The sequence below is a fragment of the Dama dama genome, chromosome 27 (assembly GCF_033118175.1).
Source record: "Dama dama isolate Ldn47 chromosome 27, ASM3311817v1, whole genome shotgun sequence".
Classification (NCBI taxonomy): Eukaryota; Metazoa; Chordata; class Mammalia; order Artiodactyla; family Cervidae; genus Dama; species Dama dama.
Window position 1 is genome coordinate 33,439,122 of NC_083707.1, and position 12,730 is coordinate 33,451,851.

The following is a 12,730-nucleotide window of genomic DNA, read 5'->3' on the forward strand; positions in this document are numbered from 1 at the left end:
GTGTTACCCAGTCAGATGTGTGCTTCAGGTAGGCATTCCTACAAGATCGCAGGTTGAATATTTAGTTTACTTTTATTTTAAAAATAATAAATCACAAAACTAAAATGTTTGAACAAGGTCACTTAACCCTCTCCCCGGGTGGTTAGTTATTACTACCATCATCATCATCATTTTTTTTTTAAGCTATGTGTTTAAAAGAGGAGATCTTTAATACATCAGCCTAACTGAGGAAATGTGTCCTGGGCCCAGGTGGTTTTCGGAAGAAAAGCTGATCTTCGTAAGAGCGGTGTGCTCTGCTTTTAAAGTGCAGAACCTGTATTGGGGAGGGACACAGCAGGAACTTGGGGTCTGTCACTGAGGAACCAGTTCCCTCATTGAGGCCAGGGCAGCATGAATGCGGACATGCAACCTGTTTTCAAAGTCGTAGCCAGAGAAATCCTCCTGCAAGACCAGAGAGAGAGACTATTAGCTAAGCTGTCGGTACGACTATGGTATTAATCACACCGCACTGCGTGCTTCCCACAGTAAAACTCCTTATGCACCTAATAACGGCTTCACATTCACTTGATTTTTTTTTTTTTTAATTCCCCAAACTTCAAATTCTTGTCTGTTTTTAAAATGTCAACTGAATGTTATTAAATGCTGTCTTTGGAAAATTTCCCTCATGTTATTCCTGAGACAGCAGTCTGACGCTGGGCTCAGTGGAAGTTACTGCTAAACTTCTTAACTCAAGAACACAGCTGTGAAATCAAGTTATTTTCCCACTCAAACAAGAAGAGTTTCTATAAAGCATGATGAGCAATTTCATAGGAATTTTTTGTGTAATTTTACTTAAAAATCAACTGCTCACTGATTCAGTTATCACTTTCCCCTCCAGAAATATTGTCAACCAGGACAATCGTTTCACAAAACCTCTTGAATTCAGGCTCCAGAGTATACACAGAGGACAAGGGTCACTGGAAAAAGAGAGATTGGGGATTTTTAGGCATTTTTACCTTTGCTTGAAGAAGGAGAGCTCTGCCTCTTCCTACAGTCTATGAATATAAGAAAAATACATTATCTCTTAACACCTATGTTTACATATACTCAAGCACAAAATGTTGTAATAGAAGATTTGTTAATTCCAACAATTCATGGTGACCTAAAGGGGAGTAGACTGCTCATTCAAGCATAATGACTCAATTTTTCTTTAATATAATGATGTTTACATCAAGGAATTACTTGATAATTTTTCATAATTTTAAGTATTATTCTGTAAACAACTAAAAGAGTTAAAATAGTTTAAGACCCTACTAAACAATCTAAAATTGATCATTTATTTGAAGTCAGTAAGTTAGATCTCTTTTTGAAGGCAATACTAATTGAGAACAATCAGCTTCATTTTTCAAGAGGTAAACTATACTTGTATTTTATGTATATGTATTTTAGGCTGCATTAAGAGTAAAAAATTTCTTTAAAGAATATGGTGTTAGAAATTTCTACCAAAATTCATAAAAACTGCATTTTCTATTTTGGTAAAATTAGAATTTCAAATGAGAAAGCTTATCAATTAAAAGCCTATCTTTGGCAAGACAGGTGACATATTTAAGGATTAGGCTAGAATATTTGTTGATTTAGCTCAACTTTTAAAAAATCCATATATTTGAAAGCTGACTTGAATTTATTGAAACTTAGAATTTTATATAGTCAATATTATGTAACTGAGCTTCTAAAAGAAGATATTAAGCAAATCCAGCACTTTAAAATTCTGTTTTTAAAAACTGCTCCACTGTGTTTAAATATACATCTTAATAATCCATCAAATTTACAAGGTATTCTAAAAAATTTTAAGTAATCCTACACACCATCCTCATTTATTCTTACTACGGTCTTTATTAAATTGGAAAGGCAAGTACTTTTTATCTTGTTTTATAGATTAGGAACAAAGTATATGGTTAAGTAACTTAATTGGTATCATACACTAAAAATAAATGATAGCACTAGGATCACAATGTAATTCTGTATTCTTCTGAATAAACCACATTACATAATATTATACCACTCTAAAAAAAGACAATGATTTTGCCTCAAATGAATTTTTGTTCCAACAGCTATGTTTATCATTGTAACTCCAGGGAACAGATTACCTCCTTCAACACTGTAAGACAGAATTAGTAGCTTTTTGGATTCATCCCATGTGAAATCAAGGGAAAAACAAACAAAAAACCCAACTTGTTTTAAATAAAGGATGTTTTGTGCCTGTCCACTTCCACAGTTTTGTTGATGAACACTATTTAAGAAAACAGGATCTTACCTCTGGTTTGTCTAATAGAAGACAGCCAAGTTCATAGCAAGCATATGGCTGAACGTATAAGTTATTCTGACGACACAATTCATCTTTGACAGCTCGCTGAAAGAACTGAAAGTAATACAGATGTTATTGGAATGAACTAACAAAACTGTCTGCCTCCTCACTTCCTCCTCCACCAATTGAGACTGTCCTCTTTGATAAACAGCTAGTGCCAGAAAAGGAGCCCAGAGATGAAGAAATATTCAAAGGCTCTCAAGTCACATTAAAAACGAACATGAAACATCACCAGCTTCTGGCATCTGAAGAGGATGATCTTCATCTAATAAAGCGGATGAAACTCACACTGTGATGGGAGACTGGCTTTGTGTAATGCTTTTTCCTTTTTCTTATTCGCAAGCCCATATGTAGTTTTTCATAGTTCAGTTCCTTTAGCTATGACACCACATGAACAGTTTACCTGAACAGCATCTTCTGAGTTCCCTAGACATTTGTGTATGGCACCAAGAAGCAAATACTTTAATCCAACGACAGATGAGTCATCTACTCCATGGCAAGCTTAAAGAGAAGTAAAGACAGCAAGAAGGGAATACATTCACTTAAATATCATCAGGAGTTAAGAATCTCATTGTTTAGCAACTTACTGAGTTCTGAGAAGGTTCCCCTTCCTCATCCATTCATGAGTCTCCTTAGTCCAAGAAAGTGATAATCTTTCTTGTGCCTGCCAATTACTATATTTGCATATGTGTTTGAATTATCTCTAAATACAGAGCCTACACTTGTGCATTCAAAAGAATATAGTCCCTAAGATTCTTCCCTGTTCCTTTGAGTTAGACATTGGTAGATATTCCAGACTTGCATCACCAACCAGGAATGGGTTTTAAATTATGAATCTTTTTAAACAACAGAGCAGAACTTGCACATCCAAAAACAATTTTATTTCCTTTCAAGTAATCTCCTTGGGAGGGTTACACACCTACTCTAATTACACGGCCTCTGTGTACAACTTCTTTTGGAGTTGTATTACTCTGCTCTGGAATATCAATACTGACAAAACTTTTTGACCTTTGAGAGGAAACCTGTTTTTTTCTTAATAAGCAAAAGGCATCTGCAGAGAAGTCTGATGATAAAAGCATGGGATTCAGGGGCTTCCCTGGTGGCTCAGTGGTAAAGAACCCATTTGCCAATGCAGGAGACATGGGTCCGATCCCTAGTCTGGGAAGATCCCACCTGCTGTGGAGCAACAAAGCCCATTTGCCACAACTACTGAGCCTATGCTTTAGAGCCCGGGAGCTGTAACTACTGAAGCCCCTGCACCCTAGAGCCTGTACTCTGAAACAACAAAAGGCCACTGCAATGAGAAGCCCACATCCTGCAATGAAGAGCAGCCCCCACTCCTGCCCCATCTAGAGAAGTGCCCGCATGCAGCAACAAAGACCGAGACGAGCCTAATTCCACTGGAATTCAATGGAAAATGCTATATTTGATCACAAACAAGTGTCACTGCAGAACAATCCGATAAATTTGAGTCCAAAATATTAATACAAAATCAATTCTGGAGAAGGGCAGCATATACATGAGATGACATTTCCAAAGGTAGTTTTGAGATGAATAACCCCGATGATCGGAGCATCACCACACACTCCTGAATCTGTCCCTTCCAGTGCTTTCTATCCCCAGTACCTAAGTGATGGAATTGTCTTAACCACTAGGCCATTTGTCCCAGAGAGTGACAGATCTGCACTCTCTGAGTCAGAGCAGATGAGTGAGACGCTGCGGTGTGTACTTCGTTTTTTACCTTGACTCATCCTCTGTAGGTTGGGGGGGGAGCAGTTGGGGAGGGCCTTCCACAAGTACAACACTTCGATGGATGCCAGCAGGCAGAGTGCTCTGGTTGGGGTTTGTTTCCGAAATCTCTCTGCCTGCAAGCAGTTAGAATGATTAGGCTACATTTAAAAAAAAAAAAAAAAAACTCAAAAAAAAAAATACTTCAGAGACATTAGAAAAAATGCATGGTTCATATTTGATATGAACAATCCCCTCCCACAAAGCTAAAAATGAAAATTCCTCTCTGAATTTTGCTTCCTTATTTTTGTTATATTAGTAGATATCCCTTTCTCTTGTTATTCAATTTAATCTACTGTCGAGATCCAGGACATATTTTAAAAATTGCAGGATGAAACCAGATTCATTTCGGTTTAGGTCAAAGGAACTTATAAAAGCTGGGTGAGATATTAACTCAATGGGTTTATATGAAGGCTGTAATACTAGAGGCCTTTTAGTTACATTTTATTGACTTTTTAGTTTTCTAATTAGTCCCAGTCCTCTTGGGGGCATTCCCCATTACAACCCAGTTTATACTCACACTAAGCCATTTAATGTTCATTCAATAAAAACTTCCAACTAAAAACATGCAGAATTTAGGATATGACAAGTTGTCCTATAACCTATGGTAATTCAGCTAAACTTTATTCTTAAAAAAGTACAAAAATAAATGAAGGCCTCTCTCACTACAGTCCTGGGCCTTTCTGTTGGTCAATTTGATGCAAGCTCTTGCATTTTATTCATTACTCAATGTGATGGTTTCACTAGATAAGAGCCCAGAGTCTGTATCTCTTGCCCAGGTTCTGCTGATCTGCACTCCTCTGAGGCTACCTCACCCTTCAGATACATGCTCTCCCTCTCCAGGGGCTCATGAGCTCCGCAGGGTCGGTAATGTCTCTGTTCATTCAAAGGAACATTAGCTTTAATTATTTGCAACCAACCAGTACTTTGCATTCGGAGCAGGATGACTGTGAGAGAACATGCTCTCACAGTCGTGAGCTACTTGCTCAGCAAGGAGATCAGCTTTGCAGAGGATTTCCTAATTTCCTAGGATTTCCATTTGTTGCCCAAGGTGACCATGGTTAGAAATATCCATTATAAACGACACACCAGATCAACAGATTCCGACAAACCTTTTTCACAGAAAACTGTTCAATCTGATTGTTTTTTCTTTTGAAGAGCTTCTGGACTTCTTTGAAGACAATCTGTGCCCCATCCACATCACCGGTGGCTCCCTGGCAAACTGTAAGAAACCATCGTCATAATCTTTAAAGTATTTAGGGGGAAAATACCACTAAGGGATACCCAGGTTGATGACACTTGGAAAAGGTTATTACCGAAGGACAAATTCAGAGGAAATATTTTTAAAGACTGTTACATGTGGGACTACACCAACCTACTGATCATCATTCTACTGATTCAATAATTATTTCCCAGCTGCTAGGTTCCCTGAGCTTCACAGGAACATGTTGGGAAAACTATGGTCCTAGATATTGTCACAGAACACAGTCCAGTGAGAGCTCACACACTTGGAAAGTGGAGGAAAAATGAAATCTAGGCAAGAACAATGAGGAGCTGGGAGGACTGTGAAAGCTTCACACTGGTAGAGGGATAGCCCTGTGCCTGGAAAGAAAGTCATGAAGTGGCCCTGTATGGGTGTACTGTCATGAAGTAATCACGGGTGTGTTCATTGGGCACCTACTACCTACAGCCACCATCAAGGATGTGAAGAAGAAATATACATGTTTACACCAAGAAGAAACTTGAATTTCAGCTGGAGAGAGAACACCCACAATTCCAGAGCTACAATGGATGCAGTGAAGAGAGCCTTTGGAGTCCTGGCATCAAAGCTACTTTCAAAAAGCTCAACATGGGAAGGGATGGTTTCTCTTTGGAGTGATCGGACAGCTCTGAGGAACAAGCAGTCAAGCTGAGCCTTGGAGGGGGCTATGATTTTAATCTTCATCTACCCCAAGCCCCAGGCAAAGACTCAAATCACACTGCCTCTGCTTCACCTGCTCTCTCCCTTCTCCAAACTTCAAACCAGGCTGCAGTCCCACCTCCTTAATCTGACTTTACCAACCACTCTTTGTCATCCTCTCTGCAACTCCCATGACATTGAATTCCTTTCTATTAATTTCTTGTTGATTTTGTCTTTGGCACATACTGTTTTTCAAGCCCCACTTGGAATGTCCATTGATTTGCTAGTTCTTCCTTCTTTATTTGAGCGATCCTAAAACTAGATGGTCCCATTCTCACATTTTGGGGTTTGGTCAAGCCAGGCACAGGGCTGTGGCATGTCAGAGAATGAGCAGCTACTAGAAGGTCAAAGAAATACAAGCAGCAAGGCTTGGAGAAAGCTGAGGACATCAAGGTGATGGGAAAAAGAGAAGATTTCTACTGGGAATCACTGCAATTAGCCTGAATATGAAAAGGGAGAGATAATCCCATTCCCAGTTTTGGAAGCAGCACTGGTCCGGATTTGGGGTCTGAACCCATCCAAAATGACCTCATCTGTTGTGTTACAACATTTCAAAACCAGAAGGAAGCTCAGTGACTGTTTTGTAAAACAACTCCATCATATTATAGACCCAGGAAAGTTAAAAAACTTGCCTGAGGTCACACAATAAATCAATGAAAAAGAGTAATTTCTGCTGCCCCTAGCTTGAGGTTTCCTTACATAACTGATAATATTATTATATAGTCACATAATTTTTTAAAAAGGAATGAGCAAATGTGGGCACACAAAAGAGTCATAAACATCAACAGTATCTGGATCTGAATCACCTCTGCAGGTCGACAACACTAATACCTCAGATCCTCAAGAATATATATACCACTTCCTTTTCATAAGTTATAGACAGTTGCCTCAAAGGATGCAGATATTAGAAAGCATGAGCACCTCTGATTTATCCTAAGTCTGAGACCTACACAGACTTAGGATGCTTGGCCTGTCCATTAGGACTAAGCTTTATTGTTGTCATTAAGTTGCTCAGTTGTGTCCAATTCTTTTGCAACCCTATGGACTATAGCCCATCAGGCTCCTCTGTCCATGGGGCTTCCAGGCAAGAATATTGGGGTGGGTTGTCATTTCCTTTTCCAGGGGATCTTTCTGGATCAGGGATCAAACCTATGTCTCCCCACTGGCAGGTGGATTCTTTACCAATGAGCCACCAGGGAAGCCCTTAGAGAGATATTCTAATCTTTTGGGGTAACTTATTTTTTATGTAATTTCAAACGCATAGAAAATTTGCAAGAATAGTACAAGGATATGGTCCAGCCATCCCACGTCTGGGTAATGTACTAAATGGCATTGAAGCTAGGGTCTCAAAAAGAACCACATACCCAGCAGCATCATTCACGATGGCCAAAGGGTGGAACAACCCATGTGTCCCTGGACAATGAACAAATAAAACATGTTTTGTTTGGTTAAAACATGGTCTGTACACACAATGGAATATTATTTAGCCTTAAAAATGAATGAAATCCTGACACATACTACATTATGGATGAACCCTGAGGACACTATGTTAAGTGAAATAAACCATATTCAATCAACAAATACTGTTGAATCCACTTACTCAAGGTACCTAGAAAAGGCAAATTCATGTAGACAGAAGGAGCAGAGTTTATTAGGGGTTGGCATGGGCGGGGGGTGGGTAGTTCTTGTTTAAAGATCAGAGAGTTTCACTCCTAAAAGAAAAGAGGGGAATGAAGGAGTCAATTCCTAGGTAGGATGATAAGAAGTCCCGGGTTCCTGAGGAGGAGAAAGGGGTCTGGGGGCTTTTGAGAAGGGGACAGAGGTCTGGAGTTCTCAAGAAGGAGAAAAGGACAAGCGCTTTTTTCTACAGGACTTTGTCATAAGTCAATGTAACAATGTACCATGTTTCTCCCTAACAAGACCCTTCTAACTAATCTTGTTATCTTAAGAAGTATGTTGTGGGAGTGGATCTGGTAAGACCTCTCTATTGTTAGTTCTAATCTTGTTAATTTAAGATGTATGTTGTGGGAATGGGTCTGGTAAAAGTATATAAGGCTTTGATTAAGACTAGCAGCGGGGCACTCCCCATCCCCCTTCTGATGTCTATGTCAGAAGATTTCTCTGTCCCTTTTTCACTTTAATAAAACTCTGCCACACAAACACACAAAAAATAAAGATCATAGAGTTTCACTTTTCAAAAAGAAAGCGGGACAGTGGTGATGGCTATCAAAGAACTTAATGCCACTGAACCACACACTTAAAAATGGTTAAAACAGGGAATTCCCTGTCAGTCCAGTAGTTAGGATTCTGGGCTTTCACCTTCAGAGGCCTGGGGAAATAAGAGTCTGCAAGCCGTCCAGTGTAGCCCCCCCAACATTTTTTTTAATGGTTAAAGTAGATTTTACATTATGTATATTTTACCATAATTAAAAAAAAACCTCTCAGCTATAAGATGAACAAGGTTTGAAGATCTACTGTATAATAACATGGTGACTACAGATGATAATACTGTATTGTATAATTGAGATCTGCCAAGAGTAGGAAAAAAGACAAAAAAAGAAAAATGATAAAAAAACAAAAAACAAGGAACCAAGTCCCCAGTGGCAGTGTTTCTAGTCCCTTAATGCCCATCTTCTCAGGCGCTGCTGTAACACATACCAGTCCTTCAAGCCAACTCAGACAACAGCTCCTGCAAGCGGTCTGCACGACAGTTCAACAGCAAGCCTCCCACACCTCCCTGGGCCTTCTTCATGTGGTGCTCTTCACACATCATTTTCACGAAACCCCCGTGGAGAGGTGGAGCCTGGAGTCTTTCATGCTTTATCATCTCCTACAACTGGTGTGATCCTGGGATTCCCAGTGAGAATAAATGCTCCTCTGTAGAGCCACACTGTACATTTATTTCTTCATGCTCTAAGCTCCACAAAGATTTTTTAAAAATACATAGCTCATCACCTTTCTAGATTCCATATATATGCGTTAATACATGAAACTTGTTTTTCTGACTTCACTCTGTATAACAGGCTTAGGTTCATCCACCTCATTAGGACCGACTCAAACGTGTTCATTTTTGTGGCTAAGGCATGTCCTATTGTATATATGCACCACAGCTTTAACCATTCACCAAGCAAAGGAGACGCAGGCACAGAACAGACTTGTGGACGAAGTGTGTGAGGAGCTGAGAGAGTAGCATGGAAACGTGTAACTGCCACGTGTAAAACAGGCGGCCGGTGGGAAAGTGCTGTATTATGCAGGGAGCTCAAATCAGGCGCTGTGCGGCAGCCTAGCGAGGTGGGAAGGGGTGGCAAGTTCAAGAGGGCGGGGACATGTGTATCCCTGTGGCTGATTCATGTCGATGTATGGCAGAAACCAACACAATAGAGTAACGCAATTATCCTCCGATTAGAATAAAACAAATAAATAAATAGCTGCCCACACTGACTGCGTGACCCCATGACACCACGAGAACAGCAGTCCCTCTGTTTTGGTTCATCACCGTGCAGGGCACACCATGCCCACTCAATAAATAGCTGCAACTTTCATCTGAGATGCCTCTGAGTTCCGTAAACCAACCCTTAAAGTATCCCAGCAGCATACTGAAAATAATCCTACTCAAACCTCAACAACAAGAGCCAGATGAAAATGGATTAAAACCCTGTGGGATCTATAGGAAGGCCTGCGGGTGTAAGGGCTTCCATCCTGATTGCTAATGGACTGCAGTTCCAGAACATTCTGGATATACACACGAGTCACTGTTAATTCTTCCCCATTTTAAAGAGACCAGTTACAGGGATGGAATGACAGAAGATGTTCTGTTAAATGCAAACCTTCAGAGAAATAAGAATATATCTAAAATAATGCTTGGATCAGTTTTAAATTTTAAGTAAAAGAATCGCTTCTGTGGGTGTGTCAGGAGAGCTCATTGTTAGAGGCAGGAGAAGTACACTCCCTGGGTCTCTTCAATCCCCACCTAAACCATTCGGCATCCCACAGGCAATTCATGGGGCTCAGGGCACAGACATCTGTTCTGTCCACCAGGTGGCAGCGTGTCTTTACCAATCTGTTCATTGAAGGGAAAACGGCAATGCACACATACTCCTGTCAGAAAGCATAGGTCGTTTCTGCCACAATGACATGCAGTGTTGAAACATGTTGTGCTCCGCAAAATCACACTAATTAGATCAGGGTTAAGAGGCAAAACAAGGCTGGAACAGGCTACTCAAAACCTGTGCAACTCAAAACAAGGGCACTAACTATGCAAACGAAGATATGAACACGATTTAAAAGACATGTTCAATGCTTTAAAATTCTTTAAGCACCTAATAAATGAAAAATAGATTTGAGGAGAAAAAGGAGAGGGGTGAGGGTAAGTTGAGGTTGTTTAGGACAAAGTGTACAAAAACGAGAAGCTCGTAACAAGCATGTCCAGGACCCAGCCCTGGGGGGACACGGGCAGAGGCAGGGCGTGTAGCATCGAACTTCCCACCATTCCACTGTGTGGGTGGGAGCGGTATTCAGCTCCTATTCACTTGCAGTCCAAAACAGTACTTTAGCCACTTGATCTGAAGATCTGACTCACTGGAAAAAATCCCGATCCCAGGAAAGATTGAGGGCAGGAGGAGAAGGGGACAACAGAGGACAAGATGGTTGAATGGCATCACTGACTCAATGGACATGAGTTTGAGCAAGCTCCGGGAGATGGTGGAGGACAGAGGAGACTGGTGTATTGGAGCCCATGGGGTCTCAGAGTCAGACACAACTTATCAATCTGCATCCTCTGCCCGTCACTCTCCATCCAACAACAAGAGGGAGCTAGTCTGAGACAGAGGAGGGCGCGCTGTGACCTGGGATCCACTCACCTGCAGTTAGGTAGGCATAATAGCACTGGGACCACCGGGACTCGTTTTTTAGCCTCTCAAAGGAATTGAACGCGTCCTTGAAATTCAGCTCTATCATGCTGCACCAACCTGTGGAAGAGATGTTTTTAGAAAAGGATCCTAAAATAACGGAGGCTTTCCTGGTGGCTCAGTGGTAAAGAATCTGCCTGACAATGAAGGAGACACAGGTTAGATCCCTGGATTGGGAAGATCCCTTGGAGAAGGACATGGCAACCCACTCCAGTGTTCTTGCCTCAAAAATCCCATGAACAGAGGAGCCTGGTGAGCTACAGCCCATGGGATCGCAAAAGAGTCGGACCCGACTTAGCGACTGAACAGCAAAATAACATACTTTTCAGCTCATCTGTAGGTTACACATCTCTCATCCTGCTGACTTCCTCTGCAAGTGTTCCATGAAAACCACCTGAGAACTTCATAATTCTCTTTTTCTTCTTAAACATTTTCAATGGGATGCTTTGAGGAAGACAGGGCATCTCTGATTTCACAACCAGTGAGGCAGTATAGAAGGGAGGGGAGTGAAGATTTCGAGAAAAATGGTCTAATTTATCTCCAGTTGTGCAATAAACCTAAGCACAGCAGCGCTTCTGTCCTAAGAACAGGCAGAGAGAAAGGAATGATGCTACTAGATTATATAACACAGTGACCACCTTGGAAGTCTCACACACTCACCAGCGTGTTCATGATCACTGGTAATTAGCAAACTCTTCAGAGGAGTAGAGAGCAAGCCAGTGAGACATTAAGTTCTTGCCACCCTCCCTCTGAGGGGCAGAGAAAGGACCCAGCTCTCTTGGAGCAAAACATCCTTAGGCTGGCATCCTGGGGGTGGGTAGGGGTGGGCAGGGGTGGGCAGAAGCAACAGCAGCAAGCATATAAGGAGTTTTATCTTCTGCTGTTAGTAACAGCAGCTCCCCATCATAGAGCCAGCCGTGTGTGTGCCAGGCACCTGATGTAATTCTCTCTAATCCCAGTGCAGTCTCGGAAAGGTGGCTGATGGTGCCGCACCTGACCAAGGAGAAAACCTAAGGCATGAAGAGGCTTCGTGACTTGCTCAGGGTCACACGGCTTAGAAGAGGGAAGGGCTGAGGATCAAAGGCCATTGTGCTCTCCTGTCTGAGATCTGCCTAACAAATTCTGTTATCCACTGCACCACAAAGTAGTCACGTCACCTTACACCCTACAGGGATGAGGGGAAGCCACACTTCCAGGAAACTCAATGTCAAACTCCATGGGATATGATATGAAGTTGATGTATTTTAGAGTAAAACCTGGAGCTAATTATTTCCATCCTGAAACAGACTTTAGGCTAAGATTTGGGTTCAGTGCAAAAGTAGAGGCGGGAGGTAGCACCAAACCAGAATAAGGAGGCTGAGTTCTGATTGCACTGTTCCCACCCCCTACCCGCACCCCAGGTTAACCCTCCTAAGTCCCTAGCACTGGGTTCCATGATTTCTAAGCTTTCTTCAGCTCTAACATTCTGCCCCAGAACAGGCCCAGAAATGGTACACACACAAGAAAAGGCCGCCATGATAGGTTTGCAATATATACAGTATCAAATCTTTATGTTGGACACTTTACTATAATGTTATATGTCAACTCTATCTCCATAAAACTAGAAGAAAAAAAGAGTATCCTAAAGAAGAAACATGAAAGGTCAGCAAAGCTAGTTCTTTAAGTTCTATACTACTTTATCAGTTGTGAAATTAGAGATGCCTTGTCTTCCTCAGAACATCACAGTTACCG

General features: G+C 41.3%; 1 protein-coding gene across 1 annotated transcript in view; it reads right to left on the minus strand.

Annotated features, from left to right (window-relative positions):
- Window positions 1–53: 53 nt before the first annotated feature.
- The window catches only part of TTC39C (tetratricopeptide repeat domain 39C), a 96,927-nt gene continuing 84,250 nt past the window's right edge, over window positions 54–12,730 (minus strand). The window contains exons 8-14 of the mRNA XM_061131369.1: window positions 10,952–11,059; window positions 5,245–5,354; window positions 4,086–4,209; window positions 2,748–2,845; window positions 2,294–2,398; window positions 996–1,034; window positions 54–441 (exon numbers count right to left, since the gene is read on the minus strand). Coding sequence (XP_060987352.1) covers window positions 352–441; window positions 996–1,034; window positions 2,294–2,398; window positions 2,748–2,845; window positions 4,086–4,209; window positions 5,245–5,354; window positions 10,952–11,059 — 674 coding nt within the window. The 3' untranslated portion in view covers window positions 54–351. The remainder of the gene's footprint in view (window positions 442–995; window positions 1,035–2,293; window positions 2,399–2,747; window positions 2,846–4,085; window positions 4,210–5,244; window positions 5,355–10,951; window positions 11,060–12,730) is intronic.